The sequence below is a fragment of the Myodes glareolus genome, chromosome 1 (assembly GCF_982192425.1).
Source record: "Myodes glareolus chromosome 1, mMyoGla1.1, whole genome shotgun sequence".
Classification (NCBI taxonomy): Eukaryota; Metazoa; Chordata; class Mammalia; order Rodentia; family Cricetidae; genus Myodes; species Myodes glareolus.
Genome location: NC_142026.1, coordinates 9,704,240 through 9,731,515, shown reverse-complemented (window position 1 = coordinate 9,731,515; position 27,276 = coordinate 9,704,240). Strand labels below are relative to the sequence as shown.

The window sequence follows — 27,276 nt, the reverse complement described above, 5'->3', positions numbered from 1 at the left end:
TGGTTTTTCAGAAAATTGGCAATCAACCTACCAACAATACCACTCTTGGGAATATACCCAAAAGATACTCAATCATACTACAAAGATATTTGTTCAACTATGTTCATAGCACCATTATTTGTAATAGTCAGAACCTAAAAATAACCTAGATGCCCCTCAACCGAACAATGGATAAAGAAAATGTGGCACATTTACACAATGGAGTACTACTTAGTGGTGAAAAACAATGACATCTTGAATTTTATATGAAAATCGATGAAAGTAGAAAACACTATCCTAAGTGAGGTAACCCAGAGCAAGAAAGATGAGCATAGTATGTACTCACTCATAAGTGGATACTAGCTATAAACAAAGTATATTGAGCCTAGAGAAGCTAAGTAACAAAGTGAACCCTAAGAAAAACATGTATAGATCCTCCTGGAAAGGGGAAATAGACAATATCACCTGACAAAATTGGGAGTATGGGGTGTGGGGAGAAGGAAGGGTGGAAGGGGAAGAGGAGGTAAAAGGGAGGGAGGAGAACTTTTGGGAATGGGATAGTCAAGATGGAGGAAGGACAGAGATGAGAGCAAGAAAAGAGATATCTTGATTGAGGAAGCCATTATGGGGCAGCAAGAAACATGGTTCTAGAGAAATTCCCAGGTATCCACAAGGATGACCCCAGCGAAGGCCCTAAGCAATAGAGGAGAGGGTGCCTGAACTGGCCTTGTCCTGTAGTCAGACTGATGAATCTTAAATATCAACATAGAACCTTCATTCTGCAATGGATGGAAACAGAGGCAGAGACTCACACAGAGCACTGGGCTGAGCTCCCAAGGTCCAGCTGAAGAGTGAGAAGAATGAGCATATGAGCAAGGAGGTCAAAACCATGATGGGTTCACCCACTGAAACAACTTACCTGAGCTAATGGGAGCTCACCAACACCAGCTGGACTGGGAAGGAACAAGCATAGAACCAAACTAGTCCCTCTGAATGTGGTTGACAGTTTCATGGCTGGGGTAGACTGAGGGGTCACTGACAGTGGTACCAGGATTCATTCCTACTGCTTGTACTGGCTTTTTGGGAACCTATTCTCTTTGGATGGATACCTTGCTCAGCCTAGATATAGTAGAGAGAGCCTTGGACCCTCCCCTCTCTGAGGAGTGGATGGGGGTGTGATGTTAGGGAGGTGGAGGGTATTGGAGGAGGATAGGGTGTGGGAACTTAGATTGGTGTGTATAATGAAAAAAGATAATTTGTTTTCTTTAAAAAAATAATAAACAAACTAATAAATAAAATGAAGTTTGCAAAGTCAGGTCCTCACAGTTCCTTTGTAACTGTGACTTAGCTTTCGTCCTTGTATGAGCTGTAGCATTTGGAGACTGAGGCCTTATAAGAGAAGGAACAAACCCTCAGGTGACACCGGCTTTCTCTACTTGTTATTTATCTTCCCAGATTTCCGGAGGTACTCATTTTAAAGGCAATGGTGGAAAGGATACTTTCTGAGAGTTCATAGAAGATATGTTCACAAATGAAGAGGAGTATTATAAAATAGACATAGTTAAAAATCATTCCAAATTTATCAGAAGTGGAAAGTCCTTGAAAAATTCTATCAATCAAATTTGTGTTAGACACAAATGTGCTCAACCAACATATATACAACCAGTGAGCAGATGGGGACCATGATGGGTGGGATTGCAGCTCCGATGCCCACACAGGGCAGTTCTAACCCCAGATATGCCAATATGACTATATTTAGAGATAACCTTTAAATCGGTAATGAAAATTAACACAGACAATGTAGACTGACAGCCTACCACATCTTCACTATTTTTCCATAATGAAACAAAGAAAGATGAAGGCTGTTGCCCAGCTTACTTCCCCTTTTACGTACATTTTAGGATCCCCACCCAGGCAGCAGTGGCAGGCATGGTGGAACGGTCTTCACACTTTAGTTAACCTAACCAAGATCACTGCCCACAAGTTTGCCCAGGCGTTTCTAGGCGGAATCCAGCTAGCAACTATGGTTGACTATCACACCATGTGGAAACAGAGGTGGGAGACAGTCTTCTGCAAACCAAGAAAAACACAACAGCAAAAAAATAAATAAATAAAAAATAGTGCTGTTAACATCTCAGACTTTGAACCTTCAGAACTTTAAAATAGTAATAACAATAAATAAATAAATTTGTGTTGTTTGAGCTCCATGGCAAAGTGCTCAACGAGAGTATAAAACATAAGGAGTCATCCTTGCAGCCTGTGAGTGGATAAAGACTCAGGGAGCATGGAACCAAATCTTCAAACTACAAAGCCAAGGCTGCTTGAGTTTTATTTAATTGATAGCCTAGGAAAGTTAGACAGGAGAATATATTCGCAATATCTGAAGCCAGAGATTAGTAACTAAAATCTACCTGCCAGGAGATCAAGAAAACCTGTCAAATGACAAGAAAATAAGGCAAAAACAAACACAGAAATGACTGTCCATAGCTAAAGTTCAGTTGTCTGGCATGTGTAGGAATAAAAGCCCAACATTATTATCATCAACAACAAAAACCTGAGGGTCTCAACATCAATGGAATTCCATGCCATTCATTAAAATGGTAAATTTAGAATACTAGACGATAAATGCTGGAAAAGTAAGGATGACAGAAACTGATAGGTCTTGACAGAGACAAAATAAACTAGTCCAGTGATTCTAAGAAGCATATAGCAGTGTTGGGGAAATTAATTTTGAGAATGTCCTATGATCTAGAAGTTGACTTCTGGTATATATAGAATGGTTATAGTTTAATAATAACAATAATAATAAAGAAGAAGGTGAAGAAGAAGCATGTGTCTAGATCTGAAGAGATATCTTCAGGGTAAGAGTGCTGACTGCACATCCATGAGGGTGGGAATTCAGATCCCAGCACCATATAAAAGTCAGTGCACAGACCCACAATCCCAGCTTTGGGGGAGGAGGACACAGGAGAACCTCTGGGACTGAGTTGACCATAGCCAAGGAAAAAAAAGCTATTTCCAGGCTCAGTGAGACACTCTGTCTCAGCGGAACAAGGCAGAGTGACAAAGGACAGCACAGGTGCCTCTGGCTTCCCTATATCAGTGCTTCTGTTCCCGGAGTCAATGGTGCCGACACAGGAGCTGATGCAGGAACTGGGCATCTCATTACACCGTCCACGGACATATGCTTCTCAGGTCTTTCAGTCACCAACACTCGCCTTTCAGACTGCCTCCATCCTTGGGTTACTCTCATCTTTCTGTCCGCTGTCATCTGTTCATGCATCGTCTTCTTGTGTTAAATGTTCTGCTCTCCTGAGTCGTTTCTTTTGTAGGCTATTAGCGTGTTTAAAAGTCGCTCATGTGATGGGATATCATGACTGAGCTTGCCCTAATCACAGAAAGAAAGGCTGATTAAAAAAAAAAAGTTTCAATCTTTCAATCTTCTTTTCCTTTCCTCTCTTAGACATTTTCCTCCAAGTCTCCATATTCCAGCTTGATATTCACTAACTCTCCATAAGTGTGCTGAGGGAACTGAGCTAATGAATTTTCTGGGAGATCAAGTTATAAGAAGAAAAAAATCTGGAACGGTTAAGTTAGTCTAAGGCAGAGTTTGGGGTGGCAACTTCACAGCAAAGAACCGGAGACCACATGAGAAAGGGGAGGTTTCCGAACAGTGGGAGGTACGAGGCCCACTAATCAAGACAGACAGGAAAGAAATGACAATTTATAACTTTTTATTATATTCCCCCTCGTGTTGGGGGTGCTTTGTGTGGGTGTCCATTGAGGCCAGAAGAGGGCATTGAATCTTCGGGAGTTCTGTTGATTGTAGGCAGTCCAACATTGGTGCTGGGAACCAAACTCTGGTGCTCCAGAGTTCCAAGAGCCCTTGAACCCCGGGCATATCTCCCGCTAGGGACAGATATTTGAACTTGACTCCCACATTCTTTGAACAGAGGGGGCATAATGCATCTCAGGTAGGATTTAATCTCCAACAAAAACTTTTCAAACAACCACAGTGTTAAGGCCGGAGATGGCTCTCCATTCTTTGTCCTTATTTTTTTTTAAAGGCTTCAAAATAGTATTAGAGTTCAATTTAGGCTAAGGAGCAGACTAAATAGCAGAAATTTGAGTTTTTGCATAAATTTCCTGATGTTTGTCACCTGTCACTTGGTGCCTTATCCCCAGCCTCCACAGTGCCTTGAAGAAAAAGTATCCCCAAAGTATTTAACTCAGCCTATTTTGCAATGATGGTGCAGGTCGCGTGTTGTTTCCTCCATGGTCACTTCTGTGTCTCCTTAGAAGCGAAATTAAAAGGTCAGAAGGTGTCTACAAAGGGAGGGTGTTTAGATTTGAAAGCAATCCTTTCCTTCTGCAGGTAAACGGGGCTTAGAACTCCTGCGATCTAAAACTGAATTTGCTTTCTTTAACAGCGTGTTTATAAATGAAGGTAGGAAACGTGGGACCTTCATCACCTCTCCCACGCGGGAAAAAGCGGCAGAGAGCACGCTGTGTCTTTAAGACGCTGAAATCGGGAGGCGGGCCTCCGCCTCAGCGTGCCTGCTGATTGGCCAGGCCTACAGGAAGAGGGCGGCGAACGCGCCGAGTCTGTTATTGTCAGCGCTGCGCGGGTGGCGAGGGCCGCTGAAGAGAAGCGTCGACCACTTCGTCAGCTGTGCCCTCCACTCGTGGGCGTGGGACGTGGGTGGAAAACGGGCCCTCTTCCTCCCGCTGGGCTGAGAGCCGCGGCCGCCGCCGTCCCGCGTGCGTGCAGAGACGCCGTGGGCCGGGGTCCGCCCACGGGGAAGGGGCTGCCGGCGTGCCCGCCGTCGCGATCGCGTCCCAGCGCCGAGCCCCGGCGCCACTCGAGATCTCTCTTCCCCCTCTTCTGCAGGTTCGCCAGCGGCGTCATGGCTCAGAGGGCCTTTCCGAATCCTTATGCCGATTATAACAAGTCCCTGGCCGAAAGCTACTTCGATTCCACTGGGAGGGTGAGTTGAGGCTTACGCCGTCCATCCCTTCCCCACCCCAGGGGCTCCAAGGACCTCACTCGCGCCTGGGAGATGGGGGCGCTCAGCCGTCACCTGCCCGGGATGCACGATCCGAGCAGACTTACATAAGGATCTAAGTCAGGATGTACTGGGTAGGGTATAAAAAGCCGTTGTCACCCTCATTAACAGTGGAAGAAATAGCCTCGGGTATTAAGAATGTCGTTTATAAAGATTGTCCGCGAAGTTCCCTCCCTAAGTGGCGCTAAGGGAGGCGAGGGACCTGGTTGTATTTCTTCTCCCGTGCCATGTTATTCCTTAGTGAGTGTGCACAAGTCTGGACGGAATAGTTGGAGCTAATGGGCCTGTCGGGAAGGATGTCCATAAAGGGAGGGTGCTGAGAGAAATGTCACCTACAGGCCTGAAATCTTTTGTAATTTGACGTTTTTTTCCGAAGCCATCTTTAAAGCCGAGAGTGGGGAGCCAAAGTTTAGAAAGATCATTCGTACTTAACACTGCTTTGAGCATCACGGGACTCTTGGAGAGGAGAGCCTGGGGTGCGGCACCAAGGGCTTGTTTCCTCCTGCCTTTCTGGCGATTAGAGTATTGGAAGGGATACTTAGTTTTGGCAAGTCCCAGAGAGGGGGCTGAAGAGTGTGCCCTCACTGTGTAGCCCAAGCTGGCCTTGAAATCACTAACCTCCCACCTCAGCCTCACAAGTACTAGGATTAAAAGCGAATGCTGCTGTATTCAGTGGCCATAGATTTTTAAAATTTTTACCAGCTTATTTCTTTGAAACTTGTCAACGCTGCAAAGATACAGTTTTAGGTGCTGTTATGGTAGCTGAGTGGGGTTCACACCTGTCGGGTTTAGGAGGCTCTATCTCCTCACCTCTGAGAACACCTTAGTCAGCCATTCCAGAGGAGGGGCGGACATTGGAGATGCGGTGTGGGAGGGTGCTGAAGGGTGTGTGGAGCTGGGGTCCCTTTTTTAAGGACTGGATTGGCCTGCTGGGAGAAAGCTCTGTGTACTCATCTGGAGCCCCATGGCCTTCTGTCGTCATCTGGGCCTGTGTTCTGCCTCCTTTGCACATCTGAAGCTAAGGTGTTAGTTAGTCCTGTCTGGTTGTAGGAAGACATGCTGCTTCATGTAGAACTGGTAGAGGGAGCACTTGAGAAAGCATCCTAATGATGGAACTCCACTCCTAGGCCTTAGGCTGCTGGGAAATCAGTGCTTTTATACATCTGATTTGTGTGTGTTTGAGTATCTCTGTATGTTAGTATCTCGTATACATTATACAACCTCTATTCATGAATTTTTTGCTTTTGTTTTACTTTTTTTGCTTCAAAAGAATGTATCTAGTTGTGTGTGTGTGATGGGCAGGCTTATTCATGTTACAGCCATGTAGAGATGGGAAGAGTCAGTTCTTACCTTCTACCTTGTTGAGGCATAGTCTACTATTTCTGCTGCTGAGCAGTGTATTCCAGGCTAGCTGAACCACAGGCCTCTGGGTGTCTCTTGTCCCTGCTCCTTGCTGTAGGCATACTGGGGTTAAGGTGTGGGTTGCTACACTCAGCTTTTCACGTGTTCTGAGATCAAATGCTGATTAGTCAAGCTTTCATAGCTAATGCTTTGGTGCGTTGAAACATCTTGGCCCATTTTCTTTAGATTTTTGAAATGCTAAGCTAAAACTTACTTTGTAGCCCAAACTGGTTGGTCTTTAACTCAAAATGGTCCTCCTGCCTCAGCTTCCTGGTTTCTAGTATCATAGGTGTGAACCACCACTTCCAACTTTCAACACTAATTCGTTCTTTTATTTCTTGAAGTGTCTCACTATGTAGCACTGGCTGGCCCAGAACTTACTGTGAAGTCTAGGATGGCCTCAAACTCACGCAGGTCCATCTGCCATTGCCTCCTAAGTACTGGGATTAAAGGGATGTGCCGCAAAAGACAAATCCAACTCTAAACCCGAGTAGCAAGGTGACATATGTAGAATATAGTTTGGGAATCTTACAAAGAAAGTGGCATTCATTTTTTTTTTTAAGTTCTTTAATGTTGACTCCAAAAGGTCAAACCCTAGAGCCCTGGCTGCCTACTGTTAACACGGGCTATGGGAGGAGCTTCCTGTCACCTGCAGGGACTCTTCACACTTGAAGTTTCAGTGATGGGTGCTGGCCATAGTCAGTATCTTCAGGCAGGTCACCTGAGTGTGTGTATGTATTACTTCCATGTGTGTGTGCCTAGGAGAAAATGACTCCTGTCCCAGGGCCACAGTGTTCTCACTGTGGCCTCCTAGTCTTGGGCCGGCCAGGACCATGAATTATACATAGTCTCTGTTCAGAAGATGGCTTTGGTCACGTTGAGTTACCCCTTGGCCTCTGTGAGATTTACAGACCTTTTTATATTAACATTAAAGTTAATTATACCTTACTGAATGTGTTTCAAGTGTTGTTGAAGTGCTAACCTTTTGGCAAAGATTGTTAAATAATAAGCAAGTGTCTGTCAAGCTGTGGATTCCTAGTGCTGCTTATGCTATACCAGCCACAGATCTTCTCGGGTTCTCCTCAAAGGTGAATCTTTACAAAATTATTAGCATTAGCACTCGTGACACTGCCTTCTTACAATCTTTTTTTTCCCAAATATTTATTTATTTATTATGTATACAATATTCTGTCTGTGTGTATGCCTGAAGGCCAGAAGAGGGCACCAGACCTCATTACAGATGGTTGTGAGCCACCATGTGGTTGTTGGGAATTGAACTCAGGACTTTTGGAAGAGCAGGTGATGCTCTTAACCACTGAGCCATCTCTCCAGCTGCCTTCTTAGAATCTTAAACTGCTCTTTGCATGTTCATCTGTGTGCAGGGAGGCATGCATGTGTCAGGGTTAGAGGATAATGTCTGTTGACTGTCCTTTGTTTTGTTTGTTTGTTGTTTGTTTTTTGAGATAGTGCCTCTGTGGCATGGAGCTTGCCAGGTAGGCCATGACTGGTTGTCCAGTGAGCCCCAGGAATCAGCCTGTTTCCTCCTCCCCAGCTCTGAGATTATAAATAAACACATGCCAGCATGTCCCACTATAAGCTTATGCCAGCATGTCCAGCTGTAAGTACATGACAGCATGCTCCACTATAAACACATGGCAGCATGCTCCACTATAAACACATGACAGCATGCTCCACTATAAACACATGGCAGCATACCCAGCTGTAAACACGTGCCAACATGTCCTGCTGTAAGTACATGCCAGCATGCCTTGCTCTTATGTACACTGGTTCTAGAGGTCAAATTCAGGCTATCATGCTTGTTAAGCAAGCACTTTACTACCAGAGCCTCTCCCTAATCCAAGATGCAAGATGTTCTTAAAAATGAGCTTGTAAGGCCCTTGACGTGGCTTTGCTGAGAAACGCTTGCCAGGCAAGGTAAGGATGCAAGCAGAAGGGAGAGAACTGACTCCTGCCATTGTCCTAAGCCACCGTAAGCATGACATGTGCTTGTCATGCGTGTATGCATGAGCAGGACACACACCTAGACTCAGAATAATAAAATGGAGACTTTGGTGGTGCCTGGTGTAGGTTTGATATTACAACCTTTCCATGATGAAGCATGTTTCTGCACCTGTAGTATTCCTCAGCCCTGTGAAATCTTGCTGGTTTTGTGGAATCCCAGTATGAAGTCCTAGCAAGTTCCTGCCTAGTTGATACACTGAAGTGACTTTTTAAGGCACTCAGTCACTGCTGTGTACAGTACTTTGACAGTGCTTTCCAGGTCCTTCATAAAGAATATGTCTTTGCCGGAAGGCAGAAAAGAGGCTTCACAATTAAGAGTACTTGTTGCTCTTCATAGGACCTGAGTTCTATTCCCAGCACCCACGTGGCAGCTCACAGCTGTCTGTAACTCCAGTTCCAGGGGACCAGACACCATCTTTGGCCTCCCAAGGCACCAGACACACACACTGCACAAACTGTCACAAACCCATACATGTATAATAAAAATAAATCTGATAAAATTAAGAAGAATGTACCATTAGGAATATGACTTGTGAACCTCAGCCTGCCCATCAGTTCTATAGTTCCTCACATGGTGTCACTAACCCCAGGACCCTAGCATTAGAGTACATCCTTGGTACAGAGTGGGTGGCCTGCAAGAAACCATGGGGCAGGTGTTTCTCTCCAACTCCAGGAAGGTAGCTGCGTTTTAAAGAAGTCAGGAGCTGAGCAAGGGCAGTCAGCCAGTAACAGGTGAGGAGGGACACAGCCAGGCCTCTTCTGGTCACACTCCATGCTAGGCAAGGGCCTCATAGCCTTGACATTTGTCCTTGCAGTTTCTGATAATCACGGACATGTTTTACTTTTTAAATGCTGCAGCTTTATCCATCTTTAAAAGTAACAGAAACAAGTAGAATATTTCTTAAGGGGACTACCATTGTCACAGCTTAGAATTCAGTAGCTGAGATTCAATGGGTGTCTATACTTGTTTTAAGAACATGACTTTTACCTGCCACAATGAACCACACCTTTAATCCAAGCACTTGGGAGGCATAAGAAAGGGGATCTCTGAGCTCAAAGCTAGCCTGGTCTTTTCTTTTGACACAGGGTCTGACTGTATAGCCTAGGCTAGCCTCAAAGTAGCTGACCTTCTACATCAGCCTCCCAAATGCTGGGCTTGCAGACATATACTGCCATAACCTGGCTCATGGTAACTTTTTAAACATGCTGCTTTTAATAGTATGTGCCCCTATGTGGTTTCTGGAAAACCTAAACCTTTAGGGCTGCTTTAAGTTTTACATGATAATATTTTATTTCCATGAATAGAAAATGTCATCATGAAGGTACCATTAACTCTGTTAACATGATTGATTCCTACTCTTTTTAAAAATGTTGTTCTTTAATTTCTACAGCTGACTCCCGAGTTCTCACAGCGCTTAACCAATAAGATTCGTGAGCTCCTTCAGCAAATGGAAAGAGGCCTAAAGTCAGCAGATCCTCGGGATGGCACTGGCTACACCGGCTGGGCAGGTACAGAGCGCTGACTAAGGCAGCATGCACGCTGGTGAGAGCCAAAGCAGGCCCTTCCCTCAGCAGTTAGGAGGGCACAGCCTGCAGGCCCTCCTGGGAGTGCGTCCTAGGGCACAGTGTTCCCCACCCCACAGTCACCTTTTGGTGTGAGCATTCTTTAAGAGGGGGGCAAGCACACTGTGGGTATTCATGCCTGGCATTGGGGTGTTTACTGTTCTTGTGAAGAGAAAAACTGGAAGTGAGAGAGAAAGCAAAGGAGAGCCCAGAGACCATGGCTAACCTCCCTGCTGCAGACAGGAGGGTCCTGTCCGAATACTGAAGGACACAGTCTAGGGGCACAGCCTCTCCCATACTCTTTGAATAATAGGGAGGCTCCATTTTGAGCGTTAGGACTTTGACTCTGAAAATGCAGGTTCCTGGGCTCCACAGCAGAGCCTCTCAGTGATTCATAGCTAGGAATGTGCATTTTACAAACGCATGTGGAAGCTGATGTGGACTGCTACCTAGAGCTGCTGTCTGAGAGACTGCTGGCAGCAAACTCCCAAGATTCTGTGCAAGTGGGGATGACAGATGAAATCTATAAATTAGAGGGAGGGAGGGAGCGTTAGGGCAACTTTTTTTTTTTTTTTTTTTTTGAGGCAGCATCTCACTGTGTAACAGTCATTGCTGTCCTGGAACTCACTATGTACATGAGGCTGTCCTCAAACTCACAGTAATCCGCCTGCCTCCGCCTTCCAAGTGCTGGGATTAGAAGACATGGCCTAAAGCAAGATAACGTTGGGCCGAACAGTTGAGCTTTAAGTTTGTTAAGTATTTCAGAAGCTGAACATAGGTAACATTAGCAGAGAGTAAGATGAAAGTGTGTTGTGTCAAGAAGGAAGTTATTGATGTGTCATTTATTTACCTACTGTAATTTCAGCTTTGCTGTAATTGACAGACTCATCTCTTTAATAAAGACCTTTGCCATCTTATTTTAAATGAACAGAATTTGGATAAAACAGAATAAGTCCCCTGCACAGGTGCCGTGGCATGGCCTTCCCTGCCAGGTTATGAATTACAGGCCAAGGCTCAGATGCCTTCCTAAAACATTAGAAGTTTCCATTATTTATGAAGTTTATTTTATTGTCTCTGGCCAGAGAAAGAGGCACAGGCTGACCTAAGACAGATGGCTAGACATAGTTCCAGGGCAAATTACAGAAGGGGACTTAAATCCCTAAGTCACCCATTGCACATACCATTGTAAAGAACCTTGCTTAGGGAAGGGGAGAGATTGTGGCTGACTGATTTCAGGTTTGAATGACAAGCTTGACAAGGTCAGGAGAAGCTGTCAATCAAACACCCTGAATTTCCAGGGTTAGTTAAGACGCTCAAAGTCACACTTCCTTCAGCAGAGTTTTTTCTCCGAAGTGAAATGCGCCTGGTTTAAGATTTTTGGCTGTGTGTGTCACTGTCTTAGTCTCAAGCAGCTCACTCTCCATGCTGACTCAGGGAAGCAGCTTCCATGGCAAGCGTCTGAGTCAGATTGGCACAGTGAGCAGTGAGGATATCTTTAGTTGCTGGTGGGTTTCTGAGGAGGCATAAAATCTTGGCCTTTGAGGCAAGATTCCTACTATCCCCTCATTGAACGCTGTTACATTGCCATTATCCTGCATAAAATAAATCATTTCTAGTGTTCTGATACATAAAAGTCTGTCCTGTGCCAGAATTCAGTCTGAGTTGATTAAGTTAGAATGCCAATTTGACCACAGGAAATCATCTAAGCCTTCTATAACCTTACAATTTATGGGCTACTGTCTAATGTCAGCTAGTTGCTTACTGAGCGCTGCCTTGATGAACAACTTGGTACTGTGTGTCGCAGCAGTGACTACCTAATGGCCTGCACCCTTGTATGTGATTTGTGTGTGCCCAGATATTTTTCTAAAAATGGTGTTTTTTAAAAAACAAGGTACTTCATTTTGGCTTTGCTCAGCAAGAAATTTGCAACTTAGGACCTTTTATAAACACTACCTTATTGCTGCTTGTTTTGCTAAGTTATCCACAAATTTCTTTAACACTGACTTTTATTGAACATCTGTTCTCAGTGGACAGGGAAAGCTGTCTTTTTGTTACAGTGTTGTTTATGTGAGTCAAGAGTGATTATAATTAATTAGAACTTTAAGTTAATATCTTATTTTCTAATGGAAAAATGGCTGGTATCCAGTTCTGATTCAGAACTAACTGGAGTTGGGATTTGGAATGGATTAGATCATCAGTTCAAACACTGTGTTTCTGTTTGTCCCGTGGAGAAGTCATGGGGAAGTTGAAGGCTGACGCAGTAGCCTAGGGTGTTAACGGCCTCGCTCCTCTGCTGCTTTGTCAGTCCGCAGCCCTAGGTTTACCTCTGGGTCACCATGGCTGCTAACGGCCAGGTGGTTCTTCAGCTTTTCTGGCTGCTACAGGAAAGGGAGCAAAAGGAAAATGCATTCCCTTCCCTTAAAAAGATTTCCTGGCTGCTTCACTCAGGGCTCAAGTCCTGTGTAGTGTTCGTTGGTTGGTGCACCATCACATGGTCACTGCTGTTACAAAGAAGGTGTGGCTCATGTAGTCTGCTAGCTGGATTTCCTTACAGAAGAAGAATATAGACTTTCAGATAAAAGAAACTCAGAGTATCTTAGAGCAAAGCTATCTTAGTTATGTATCATACAGCCAGTTGGGCCTGGTCCTCCCTTCTATTTTTCCTTCTGCAAATTCTCTCTAAGGTCTGTCTACTCTGGTCAGGAATTTTGTAAGAGTGAATTTACAGATGTCTTAAAATATTTTTAAATCAGGTAAGCAGTATTTTTCCCCCTCTTCATTTACAAAGGAAGTCAAAACAATTTTCTTCTTTTGAAAAAAAAGTCTTCATTTCACATGTAGTGTTTTTTCCATAAAGCCTATTATAGAGAAATATTTCAGAGTGTGAAGTCCTAAGTACTGCCTAGTTCTCAGAGAAACTTGAGACTACAGAAAAAAAATAAGACCAAAGTACTTAAAACCTTTCTGCCAGGGCACCTCTGTGTGATGCATGCTTTGGAAGATAACCATTATAATTACAATCTTTCCATCTGATCCTGCCTCATAGTGCGGTCTGATAGTCAGTTCTGGTTCGCCCGAGAGTAAACTTTGGAATATCCACATGTGTACAAAATAAGTTATTAGTAAGAGTTACTGTGTCCTTAGTTAAACAAAACTTGAAGTAAATAAGGGGCTGGCAAGATGGCTCAGGGTAAAGGGCATCTTCCGAAGTGTTGGGACTGGAGTTCCCCAGCTCCCAATATAAACCAAGAGAGCATAACTGCCTCCTGGGAATCATCCAAACCCAGCGCTCTCTTGCAGTTCTAGCACTCGGAAGGCAGAGATGGTATCCTTAGGCACAGCTAGACTACCCAAACATACCAGCTGTAGGTTTAACGAGAAACCATCTCTCAGCAAATAATGTATAAATGGGCCAAGAAAAATGACTGCCATCAACCTCTCTCCTCCACACACAGGTCTGCATGTGTGCAGACACATGCACACTACACACAGATACACTAAAGACAGTGGGAGAGGAGGAAAGGGGGCAGGCCTCACTTTCCACCCTGTTCTGCTCTGCAAGGTCTATCTTGGCTTTAAGATGGACTGAGAGTGTTAACTGTGGTTTCAGTTGAATTTGAATGTACCCATGAGATGCCATCATTAAGCCTTATACCCCCGACATTTATCCTTTTACACTTGTGGTAGAGAAGCACAATTCCATGACCCTGGGGAAAAAAGAGTAACTAGTATCAGTCACTGTGACATTCACATGACAGGAGTGAGAAAATTCACCCACAGGAGTGAGAAAGTGCACGGCCATCAGTACCTACTGGGGAAAGCAGATCCCATCCCAAGAGCTTTCCTTTAATCCTCTGCTCTGCCTGTGTGTATCTCCCCAGTGTGGAGTCTATAGAGGGTCTCCATGTCAGAGCTGAGAAATGGAAGCAGAGCAAGGCGAAGTTCTTGGGTTACAGAACCAGCAGGCGACTTCATGAGTCATGTCCTCTGCCTTTTGAGTGAGAGTGAGTCTGTGCACACATTTCCTGGTAGCTACTACATTTGTATTCATTGTGTGCATTTGTAAGGGAAGATTTTTTTTCCTTCTTCTTTTTTTTTTTTTTTTTGAGACAAGGTTTCTCTGTAGCTTTGGAGCCTATCCTGGTACTTGGTCTGTAGCCCAGGCTACAGAGATCCACCTGCCTCTGCCTCACAAATCCTGGGATTAAAGGTGTGTGCCACCACTGCCCAGTGAGATTTTCCTAAGATCTCTGAAACAGAATAGTTTGATAGTTTGAGCCGTGACAACCTGATACCTGTACTGTACAACATTTGAGAATTGCTTATGACCAATCAGAGTTCAGTATTTTATTTTTAGAAAATATGAAAATAATTTGAGAAACAAGCCTTGTTACCATAGCAGCAGAGAGAAGGGTAATTACTATTAAGCCTGCAAGTAGGTAACTAATGACTAATGATTAGATATAAAGTAAATCCTGGAAGTTTTTCTCAGTATTTGCAACAGCAAAGAAAAAAAAAAGATGTAGTCTTTCTCATTCTTTTGTATAAATGTGTTTTCCTTTTTCTTAACCCTATAGGTATACTTTATAGTATAGAGTCAGAATAAAACATTAATTGATCCAAAGAAGATTCTTCTCATTATGGTTTGTATTTGGAAAGGGTTGTTGCAAACCTCCTCAAGTGAGTACTCATCCATCTGAGTGCAGGTGGCAGCTTCTGAGAAGCTGTGTTTCAAATGAACAGCCTCAGTTGTTCACCGGCCCCCCTCTATAAAGTATTACACTGAAGGCTGATGCACAGTGATTGAGGTGGGGCTGTGCCAGCAGGCAGCCTTGCATTGTGTTCCCAGTCGCTGTCCCCTCCCAGCACACCGACTGCTCACAGTTTAGGAGTTTGGGAAGCATGTAGGTTACTTAGATACAGAAAACAGCAGGAGGGGAACCATACAACCAGACCCACGGCCAGCTGCTGACTCTGTGATGGGACAAGCGATGTGTAGGACATAGCACTACAATACATGTCTCTGGGCTGAGCTGCCTTTTATTCCAGGGAAGACTATAGATCTTAGAATGGTATCCGGAGTTGAAATCACAAGAGACTAGTGAAGTGTTACTGTTATTAAGGGTTAATGGACAGGGACGAGTCTCTGTTAAAAGTAGGCATTGACTAGGAAACCCTACTTCTCTGACAGATGCCGCAGAGAGTTAAGTAAACCCAAGGGAGGGCTGATTTCACTGATGTCTTTCAGGAAACATGGCGAAAAGTGCTAGCCTTCATGAAAAGTCCCTTTCCCCCCACTCCTCACTGTGGTGAATCCTCAGAGAAATAGTGATCAACTTATACTTTAAAAGAGAAAAGGCCATTTGCACAAAGGACTCGAGGGGCTTCAGCTCTGAAAGCCATGGGCTAAGCTCCTGTTAACCAACTCAGCAAGTTAATGAGGCTACAATTGGCATGCATGTCCTCTTCTCAAGCATTAGATAACGTTTTAACTACGAAGAGCTGCAGCAGGATCCCTAGAGTAATATTAACTTGGGCTCTAAACGCAGGTCATTAGTATTTCAAGATGCCGTTCCTCTGATCTGCCAAGTGCAGAGCTGTTAGCTGCCACATTAGCATGTGGCTCTCAGTTACCGCCGACACAAGATTTACTTGAAAGAAATCATTCTGGCCAGTTGTCTTCTTTGCAAATTGATCTGTCTTTATTAGACACTCCTGTAGCAGAGCTAGCGTTTCAGCGTCTGAGCCCTAAGCGGATGTCCCTTCACCTTCATGAGAAGTACCCATCTCAAAGCCAGTGAGTGCCATTGGTTATGGATGGGCACTGGGTTCACTAGAGTCCTTCCTACCAACCACTGCTAGGTAACTGTGCCAGGAGCATGGTCTGTTGGCTTCCGAGTTACACATCGAAGCTTATGATGTTGATGCCATTGTGCTGTAGGTTATGTTACTAAGCACACGTTGGAAATGAGTGTAGGGTTAGATGTCCAGAGGGTGCTAAAGTGGAGCACGGAGAGCAGGGACGGTGTTTATAAGCAAACCAGAGTACATGGTAGAAAGGGAACTGAGGAGATGGCCCATTTGGATGGATAAAGTGCTTGCCATACAAGGATGGGAAGCAGAGTTCAGATTCCTAGCACTCATGTAAATTCTAGGTTGGTGTGTTGGCTGCCTGTAATTCCAGCATTCTCAGTGTGGACACAGATTCCCAGAGCAGTCTGGGAAACTCGTCTTATGGGTTCAGTTAAGAGGCCCTGACTCAGTGAATAAGGTAGAGAGTAGTTGAGGAAGAACCTCTGACCTCAGCCTTGAGCCTATACATGTACACTCACATGTGTACACACACACACACAGAGAGAAAGAGAGAGAGAGAGAGAGAGGAAATGATAGATAGGAAATCAGGCTGATGTAAGCAGTGACCATTGCAGACAACACCTAAAAGGCCGCAGCTGGGCCTGCCATTCCCATCGCAGGGAACTACACTCAGCATAGCGCCGTGCCCATAGTCGGTGTTTATTAAAATGCCTGCAGGAGCGCAGCTCCAGTCCCACTCTGCCACTAACTATGTAACCCAAACTGACTACTTAAACTAGGTAAAAGGGAGAAAGAATGAAAATTCAGTTCCGCTGGAATCCGTTAAGATGTGTTTCAGTTCATCACAGCCCCAGGGTCGGGTCAAGTTGAGATAAGAATTCAGGAATTAGCTGACAAGTTTTACCAAGTCTGCTCTGCTGATCACTGAGACCTTGGCTTCTCTCCTTGACCTGAACTTCTCCTGGACTCACAGAGCACCTGATAGTCCTGGGTTAGCATGCTAGCCTGGTGAACAGGAGGTGAGCAGATGAGGCCAGAGGACTCCAGAAGGCTAGTGCAAGGCCAGGTGGGCTTCTGTATAGAACAGTTCTCTGCCCTCAGAGGTCAGAATGGGAGGAGTGATGCTGAAATGTGGGAGGAGGATGAAGCCGTGCTGCCACATGACTCAGTTCTGTAGAGATGCTGCTGCTGGTTCCATTTCAGCAGAGTACGGAGGCACAGTAAACGAGCTGCATTTCACACAGCGAGGACGGGGAGAGGCGGTCTTCGCCCCCTGCGTGAAGAGCCCATGTTCTTACTACTTTAGCTCACTCATCAACTGTCACGCCAGTCTGATGAAAGGCTAGCAGTGCTTCTATATCTGACCTTTGTGATGCAGAGTGCTGCTGGACCCTGGAAGGAAGAATGCGTAATGTTTCTTTTGTTCTTAAATCCTGGCATATGGCAGCTGTACAAGTAGCTAAAAGGAGAAAAGACCTTGTTTGAAGGGCTCATTTGACCTGCTCACTACTCTTTGTTTGGGGTAATATTAAATGAAAGGTCCAGACCCGTGACTGCTTTCTTCCCAGATGGCCTGTGTGAAAAACTGGGGGGTTTATGCAGCCAAGAGCACACACTGGGCAGCCCTGGTCTCACAACTGAGCAGAGACCACCAGGTTTATGGGTACAGCTGTGCACAGTAAAGTCATCAACAGAAAGAAACTGCTACCTGGCGACAGCTACTTTTGTTGGTGAAGCCTGTGTACATGCCCAGTCATTGGCACAGACGTTCAAGGGGACAGTTCTGAAATCATAGTAGAAAGCACCAACTTGATACGCAAAGCCAAGTGGTTCTGGGTAATGGGAGTTCATCAGGGGTTCTCACTTATGTTCCCCAAATCTGAAAGGAAGAAAACATAGCAATTGATGATGGACTTTTAAAGTTTCAGTGAACACTTTCAGTTAGTTTGGAATTCTCCCTTGCCTCTCCTTCAGTAGTTACCTGACCTTCCAAACTCCTGAGTGATAGCGGACCGCTCCCTAAAAATCTGCACTTTAACAACACGTTCCTACCATAACTGCCTGTATCTTTCAGAGCCCCTGGCCTGAAGGGAACTGACATACCCTGGCAAAGGTACCACTGCCAACTGGTTGTTGAATAAATGAAAAGGTTTAAGAGGTAATCTCTAGCATTACAGAGCCATGTTTGGGAGACTCGTATGTCTGGAGATTTTATCATCTCTATATGCATTTGAGACCCAGTAAGGTCTTGAGTGGTCAAGGAGAATAGAACTAATGATCCCTCAGAAACGCAAAGGCTTAGTGTTAGTTGCTTCCCAGCAGCTGGCTGTCCTAACGGCACTGCTGAGGATCAGTAGCTGAGTAAGGAAATCGCACGTTTAGAAGTGACCTGAGCGCTTGGCCCTCCCCCTCACCTCCAGAGTGGCAGCTCTGGGAAGAAACCGCAAAGTAGCCAGTATTGATGCCTCTTATAGCAGTCTTTTTTGCTCTCTCAGTGTGTTATTTTTTCTTCTTAAATTAATTATAGTAATTATAGAAACTAATTAATTGTAAAAAATTATGGAATTGCTAGTGGGCACTCATTGGCTCCTGGACTGATATCTGGAGAACCTGCCTAGGGCCAAACTAGGCCCTGTGACAGTGGGTGACAGTTGAGTGGCGTGGCCAGTCTGGGGCCACTGGCAGCAGAAGCAGTATTTATCCCTAGTGCGTGAACTGGCCTTTGGAGCCCATTCCCAATGAAGGGATGGGGCACCTTGCTCATCCTAAATGCAGGGGGAGGGCCTTGGTCCTGCCTCAAGTGACAGACTTTACTGACTCCCCATGGGAGGCCTCACCTTCTGAGGTTTGGATGGGTGGGTGGAGTGAGTAGAAGGTGGGAGAGCGGAAGGAGAGGAGGAAGAGAAAACTGGGATTGGTATGTAAAATTAAAAAGACAATTAAAAATTATATAAAAAAAGAAAATTTGTTATGAACATTTCAAAGCTACGTTTACAGGGTGAGTCTGAGGTGGCCCTAGCTTCCTCAGTCCCTGATGCAAGGTAACACTTAGCCCTACTTGGTAACGTAGTCGCGTTAGACCAGTTTGCTGTCACCCCGGCAGCTGCTGACCCAGCGCAGCTGCTGGACATTTTGAATGTGGCGGAGTGACGAGAAGTGTGTTTCCTGTTTAATGGGCTAAAGTGTCTGTAGTTAGAGCAGAGGCTGGCTCCATCTGCTGCAGGACCAGAGCACTGATGTCACCTGCTTCAGTTTCTCACGGCCTCCAGACCACAGACTGGCAAGTCAGCTTGCTTTGCCCATTACCCTCCAGCTGCTCCTGACACACATTGGGAACCATTGCTGCTTTCCAGTTACACAGCTTTACGATGTTCCCCGGATGCTTACTCTGGATTCTGACTGTAGATTTATAAACAAATGTTGTCTAACTAGATTTTTGCTTTATCCACTTCTCTCAGATTATACTCTCCTTTAAGGTGTCCACATTCTAGCTGTGTATATGAGCAAAGCTGAGAAACAGTAAAGCTGAAGGCCTTAACTTGCACGGTTTAATGACACTAGTTTTCATGGAGTAGACCAAGCAAGACAAGAAATGAATAACTCTGAACCTAAATGCTAACATTAATGTTGGGCCAGTGATGCAGTGGTGCCGGGAGTAAAGGTGTTTGCTGCCGAGCCTTACACCTTGATTTCCATCCCCTGGGCCCATGCGGGGTAGCAGGAGAGAACATACGCCCACCAGTCATCCTCTGACCTCCACGTGTGTGCCATTGCAGACAAATAAAATGTAATTTTTAAAAGAAAATTTTAAAGATTTTTTTAAAAGTTTTGTGTTCATGAGCATGTCAAAATTTATTCAGGTTCATGAGAAGGAGGCTTATATTTTTAAATAAAATACTTGTAAATTAGAAAAAAAATAAATGGCACTTATTCTTACAATTAAGTATGTTCAAAACTTAAATTATAACTAAATATTTTCTGGAGTAGTACAAAAACTTAAAATATAGAAAAAGGAAGCCTATCTCTGTCCCTGTAGTCTTTGCTTAGCAAATAGGGCACAGAGAAACTTTATCTGATGTTCAGGTGTAAATTGAAGAATGCAGATATTTTAAATGACTGCTGTCCCCTTTGAAGACGTTGCGTGTTCTGTGATGGATTTACACATTGATAGATGCAGCTCCGTGCTGAGACTCTTGACCAGTTGTGATGCGTCTTAGTTAGGATCTCTAGTGCTGCAGCGAAACTCCATGACCAAAAAGCAAGTTGGGGAGGAAACAGTTTATTAGGCTTACATTGCTGCTCATCACTGAAGGCAGTCAGGACAGGAACTCAAACAGGCAGGATCCTGGAGGCAGGAGCTGACGCAGAGGCCATGGAGGGTGCTGTTTACTGCCTTACTGACTTGCTCAGCCTGCTTCCTTACAGAACCCAGGACCACCTGTCCAGGGTTGGCACCACCCACCATGACCTGGGTCCTTCCCCATTGATCACTAAATGAGAAAATGCCTTACAGCTGCATCTCACTGAGGCATTTCTCAACTGAAGCTCCCAAAACCAGTCAGTACATGCTGTTATAGAGGTAGTTTTCCCCATGATATTAAGTGTCCTTTAAAGACTTGAAGTGTATTTGAAGTTGTGTTTCTCCATGGACGCAGTGGTAATCTTGCATGTGCTGCCATGCTGGCGGTGCCCATGCAGTTGTGGAATTAGGACATTTGGGAGCTGTCGTGGGATCTGCTTGTCACTCAACCCCTATGAAGTTTTGCTGCTTTTACCTCCCAGTCAGGTTCATTCTCACTGCTAGCCTGTCTTGCCCCTGCCCTGTGTCTCACCCCTTCTCATGTAGTGTCCTCCTAGCTACACTTGGATATCTACTGTTCCAACCCCTACAGGGCAGCTATAATGATTTGTTTTTTAAAATAACATTAAGCTGTTGTATTTAAAAGGATGCATTTCAAATTAAACTGCAATCATCAACTGGCGAAACCTGAGATCTAGCTTTGCTACCTCTCTAGCTTTGAAAAGGAACTCTGTTCTTTAGAACTGGTCTTACAACCTTGTGCCAGTACACTTAAATAGTAGTGGCTTTAATAAGACAGAAGTTTTTCCTCTTGTGTTACGAGACAGAATAGGGTCTGTCTGGCGCGGTCAGATTTTAGCTCTCAGGGCGGTAAGCCACCATCTCTGTGCATCACCAGCATCCTAATAGAATTTCCAATTCATGGTCTACACTTCCTGCATTGACCATGCCATCACATCTGCATTCCAGACAGGAAGAAAGAAGGAAGGACGCATACTGGTGAGAGCCTAGCCAGAGGCCACCCCCTGCTGCACACTTATTCTACCTTGAATCTAGGGTATGGTTGTTGAGTGGAAATGGGTATACCTTAAAGAACTACTGCTGTCCCTCTGTTACAAGAGGCAAATCTCCCTTTTCCAAATGCAAATTTTAAAAAACAGTTTTCTGAAATGGAAAGAATTAACAAAGAACACATAGGCTTTCTCAGAAATTTGGAGGCAAAGAGAGAGTCACACAAGCAGATGAGGTCATTGAAGGTAGCTGCCTCTGGAAGGCGGGAGTGGGGCAAGGAAGGGAGCAGAGATTGTACACTCAGCCTTGCAGTGCTCCAGGACTTCCAGAACAGCATTCACACTTTGAGAAGGAGGCTTAAGGCCTCAGCCAAGCCAGACCTGTGACTGTTTATCATCAGGACCTCAGGTTGTGTCTTGTAGCAAAGCATCCACTTTGCCTGCTATCTTTGAGTCTTAGCTATCTGCAAAGAGCCTGTGCCTACTGTCTGAGGATCCCCAGAGAGTTCATTTACCCACTTTTCCTATTATTAAATTTAAAAACGTTGACGAGAAATGAAATGTATCTGACCGAGCCGGTTCACAAGCAGGCCCAAGGACATTAGCAGTATTGAGCAGAAAGCCTCTCCATCCATGGCCCTCTGTGTAAGAAGAAACCACATACTCTAGGAACAGATTGCTAATCGAAATATGACACCAGGGCCCACCCAGAACAGGGGGAAGAGGGAAATGGAACCTGGGGCCATGGAATCCAAGAAGCTAAAGAAATAATTCTATGCTCATCAGAAAAGAACCGCCCAAAAGACTGCCAGATTTTCACTAGGAGTGCATCGGGTCTTTCAATTGTGAGGCATAGTAAGTTTGGTTTGTTACTTGCTTAAGACAAAAGGAACTAACAGATCATGAGACAAGAATTCAAAAAGGAAAACAGTCACTGAACTTGTATTAAATCATTTTATTTTCTCATGTTATTACTTGGCTTTGGTGCTTCCATCACTTAATTGGAGGCGGCAGGGGAGGGGAGGCAGCAGTGGGGATAAGCGGGAAAGTGAAAGACCGAGAGTTTAAGTGGGTGGCCAGCAGGTGCGTGATGTGGGTGGCGATGAAGCCCATTGAGGATGTAATTCTGAAAGAGCTCTTGACATTGATCATTTGTGAAAAGGAGATTTTCCTCCCACACACGTGGTTTTGTACACTTGTCTACAGACCTTGAGCATCGTTGTTCCATCTGCTTATCAACTTTGGAATTACTCACACTGCGCCGCTGTGAGAGAGCAGACAAGGTTATTAACTTTGGCAAGAGATGAAAATTTGGCTTTAATATACATGTGAAATTGAATTGTCTGTAACACAAAGCTTTGGAGATTACCCATGCAAAATGAGAAAAGAATCTGAATTTAAAATTGTTCTCAGTACAGTAAAAAGTAATTCTGCAGACTGCATTTTTACTGCACTGAAATCCATGAAAAGATTGGCTCTATTAATTTAGATTTAAACATAGGCTGTGTGTCTTCTAAAACTGGTAAATGAGATGGAAAATGTACTTTACAGGAAAATGTTTCTAGAAATGCTTTAGGCAGACAGACCCCTTCTCCGTGTCTGTTATTGCTTCTCACCGAGCTGCTTCAGAGGGGGAGCTCCGTCTCCTGTGACAAGCACTTGTAATAAGGACACACAGACATTGCCTCAGTTACTCTGTAGGCTCTAGGGGTGCACAGGAACGAAGAAGTGAGGACCATAATAAAGTTATTGGCACCCTTACATTAGTCTCCAAAGTAGCATAGTGGCAGAGAAGGCAACCCTTGACAGGAAAAAATATTAGAAGACTGGAGTGTATTTTTGCCAATGTCCAAGGCCTTCCTACAAGGAAACCAGAGTAGGATTTGGTGACACAAACTAGCTTGTCACACACAAAAGAATTTCCTTCTGTTTAACGTGAAGTTGGCTTTTTCATCCCTTGCTCTAAATTGCTTTATGTCACAATGATCATATTTCTTGTTCATTATTAATTAATCTTGTTAATTAATAAGTCATTGACCAAAAAAGATTAATAATGGTCACTGTGTCTATGTGTCTGTCTTGGACAAGTCTTAAAAAAAAAAAATCTTCATTTCTTAATAGAATCTAACAGTGAGGAATCCAAAGACAAGTGATTCCCTCTGCATTTTTCTTAGAGCTGATTCACAGTAATCAGAGCTGAGGCTAGAAAGTCACCTGAACTTGCAGATGATCACGTAGCTTATCCAACTCAGCCCAGGTGAGTGGTAGCACAGCAGAGTAGCAGTGCGCTGCCTGTCCTCATCTCCACTCGCTTTCTCTTGCATTCCAGGCATCGCTGTGCTCTACTTACATCTCTATGATGTGTTTGGGGACCCTGCCTACTTGCAGATGGCGCACGGCTATGTAAAGCAAAGCCTGAACTGTTTGAGCAAGCGGTCCATCACCTTCCTGTGTGGCGATGCAGGCCCCCTGGCTGTGGCTGCTGTGCTGTATCACAAGATGAACAGTGAGAAGCAGGCAGAGGATTGTATCACACGGTAATCATGTTTGTTTGTGAGAATTGTTGCTGAAACACCATTAGGATTCTGCATATGTTAGCAAAAGAAAATTCTGAGTTTACTTGTCTCTCAGCAGATAGCTCTTCCTCCTGCATTTGGGCAGTTCTTATATTCCTGCTATAGTTAAAGAATAGCCTTGTAATCCCTATCTTAGTACAAGATAGAAGACACCAGCATGGTCCAGATCAAGTATCATTTCCCTAAGATCAAAACCCTAATCATGGGATGACTAATTCACTGTGCTCCCCAAAATCAGCATCTGAAAAGGAAGTGGATCTCTTCTTGTATGCCAGGGACCAAAAACTAATTCCAGAGTGCCATTCTAAATGGGTTGTGTGAACTTCTATAATCCAAGCACTCAGAAAGCTAAGGTGGGAAGATCCTGAATTCAAGGCCAACCTAGGCTGTGTACTTAGACCATCTCCAAAATCCAATAATAATAAGGATGATGACAGTGGCATTAATGACAACGATGGTGGTGACTGCCTTTTTTGTGGGCAATGACATACAAATCTAGATGATTATTATTATCATTATTATCATCATCATCACTTTGAATATAACTCATGGCAAACTCTGCACTGGTGACTTTTAAAGAATTGTTAAACTTTTCTCCAAATAGACAACATTTATTGTCTTTAAAAAGTTATTGAGCACTCTTTTGAACTCTTGAGAGATGTGACTGGCATGCAGCTCCATGTAGGACTCTTGGGCTCTCACTGAGCAAATGAAAGTCAGCAGGTAGACTTGCGTTTCTGACAGTGTGATCATCCCAGAGTCAGCTGTGGCTTTTATATACTCACTGTTCTTTCTTATAATTGCTACTTGACAGGCATAATTATTGATTTAGTTTGTTGAGGAATCCCTATATTAACATATATTCCTTCTGTATCAGTGGGTTTACATCCATAGACTCAGCCAACCATGGCTCAAAAGTGTTGGGCAAGAAGTTTATGTTGTTATTCCCTAAACAGTGTGGCTCTTTACAGAGTGCTTTATTTGTAACAGATGCTCGAAGTATAAGTGAAGATGTTCATGGGTTGTATGCTAATCCCCCATTTTATATGAAGGATGAGAGTGTCAGTATAGTATCTTTTGGGGGTGCCAGAACCAATTTCATGGATGCCTAGCAATTACTGGTCTGTGTGTATAATTCCTCCGCAGGCTTTTTGAACTATTCAAATTATGATTGTGTTACGAAGAAGGAATTATTCATACCTGTGTTAGTTAATGTATGTATAACTTGTATAGGCAATCACACACAGAGGTTCTCCATTCTTTATGTATAACTTACATAGACGATCACACACAGAAGTTCTCCATTCTCCCCAAATGCCCTGTACAATGATACTTTCTCTTTATAGCATTTTTTTCCTGCTTGAAATTATAAGCACAATAGGGAAGCCAAAGAATCTTTTGCTTTACTATAGCATTATATGAATCAGTATAATAAATCATTTTCTGCATTGACATTTTAATACATAATTATGCTTATAGCTATCAGAAGCTACAAATGATATAGTTCAGCTTCAAATGAAAAATGACATTATGTAGTATGAATAGAAAAAAAAGCTATAGCAAAGAGTCATTTAATATAAAACTATACAAGACTTAGAGAAATCTCAAGCTGGTCTCCAACTAAAATTGTCTCCATGCTGGCTAGCCGTCACAGTGCTGGAAGATGCTGCACAGGCTGCTAGAGTAATGACATTATAGTCATACTCAGCTGGGAACCCTGTGTGCTGTACTCCTGACCTACAGAGCAGGATGCGCCCACTGGTGCAGTAGAGGCATGGCTCTAATGGGGTAACCGACTGTTTTCTGATGGACTTGAGCCCTCCTCACCAGGAGGAAATTCTTATCTGGTACTATAAGCCTGGTCAGAAGGCCATGACTGGGAAGGTCATATGTCCTTTTGGGGAAACTGCTGCTGTTATTTGCTAAGGACATGATATATCTGTCACTTGCCTTCTAAATATACATTGAACACAAGTTCCTGTTGAGCAGTGAGCCCTAAATGGGCCATCATGTCACCCCTCCAATCTCAGAGACTACCAAAAGAGCTGGAAAGAATGTGAGAGCCCCAGGAAAGGCTGGAGCACTGTGGAATTCTGCCTAGTCTTTAACTCTCAGCAGCTTCAGTGGCCCCACTAGCCCTGGGCATCTTCTCAGCGGTCAGTGGCTGTGGAGGCAGGGACAGCTTTTCAGTGGTGGGGCAACTGATGAGATGCCAGTGCGTTTGTGAAGAGCCACACCCACATTCCTGAGGGTAACCTTCATTAAACTCTTGGGTCCACAAAAAATAAAATAGGAATTTTAAAATACTGTCACCAGAGGGATAGGTGATACAAAGCAATAATTTCTCCTAAAAGTTGAAGTAAAGTGTGTTTCTTCCATGGCTGTTTACTGACTAGCTAGTGCAAAGCTGTTAGATGCTCTCTTATGTCGGAAACACAGAAACTGTCTTTTTTATTTATTAGTTTTTGCACAGCCAGTTTAAATCCATTAGGCGTGTGAGGTCCCTGAGGTCATATTCTTCAGGATCGCTGTGACTTGACATCAGATAACAGTATAGTGGTTCCAGTGTGTCACACACACGGTCATCTTCCCTGAAGTACCGTGGCCGAGTAGGAATCTGCTTTAAGAACTTAAGTACATTCAGTGGAAACAAGGTGTTGAAACAGATTGGAGTTTGTGCTCAGTACTGGTTACACAAAATGAAGTGCACACCTCTCTCTGCCTGCAGTCCTCAGCTCATGTGTAGGGGAAAGCCCTCCAACTCTAGGCTGCCGTGTTTTGTTTGCTGGTAGTATGCAAACAGCCTTACTAGATGAGTAAACTAAGACTTGTTTATTGCTTATTTGATACCTTGGTTATAAGCACCCTTTGTGACTTACATATTTTTTAAAAATTTTACGACATTTATTTATTTATTTATTTATTTATTTATTTATTTATTATGTATACAATATTCTGATTCTGTCTGTGTGTATGCCTGCAGGCCAGAAGAGGGCACCAGACATCATTACAGATGGTCGTGAGCCACCATGTGGTTGCTGGGAATTGAACTCAGGACCTTTGGAAGAGCGGGCAATGCTCTTAACCGCTGAGCCATCTCTCCAGCCCAATTTTACGACATTTTAAGAATATTTTATTTATGGTCAGCAAACTCATTACATAGAGTTAAAATACAGAATGTGAGATCAGGCATGGTGGGTCCCATCCATAATACCTAGCACTTGGAAAGTTGAGGAACGAGGATTTCTACAATTTGAAGGCCACTCTGGGCCGTATAGTAAGTTCAGGTTAGCCTCGTCTACAGCATAAGATTGTCTCAAAACAAAAGAAAATGTCTATGTGTGTGTGTGTGTGTGTGTCTGTCTGTCTGTCTGTCTGTCTGTGGTTACTTCGTTACTCACATACGTATACAGATGTGCCTGAAGGGAAGTCTGTTACAGTTTGTGGCCGCAGCCTTGAATGCCTGGCTTCTTGCTGCATGATCACTCTCTGGACTTGGCAGTGCTTGCTCACTTTCTACATCTCCTCCCTTCCTCTGTGTGGCA

The 27,276-nt window shown here is 44.0% G+C and overlaps 1 protein-coding gene across 4 annotated transcripts in view; it reads left to right on the top strand.

Moving 5' to 3' along the window:
* Nucleotides 1-4,589: 4,589 nt before the first annotated feature.
* Nucleotides 4,590-27,276, top strand: part of Lancl1 (LanC like glutathione S-transferase 1) — a 34,844-nt gene continuing 12,157 nt past the window's right edge. The window contains exons 1-4 of one of the 4 annotated variants that reach the window (XM_087903877.1): nucleotides 4,590-4,740; nucleotides 4,871-4,967; nucleotides 9,860-9,977; nucleotides 23,485-23,692. In XM_087903877.1, the coding sequence (XP_087760003.1) occupies nucleotides 4,887-4,967; nucleotides 9,860-9,977; nucleotides 23,485-23,692 (407 nt within the window). In that variant the 5' untranslated portion in view covers nucleotides 4,590-4,740; nucleotides 4,871-4,886. Of the gene's footprint in view, nucleotides 4,968-9,859; nucleotides 9,978-23,484; nucleotides 23,693-27,276 lie in introns of all 4 variants that reach the window. The other 3 variants (XM_087903878.1, XM_087903879.1, XM_087903875.1) reach the window with 3 other exon arrangements.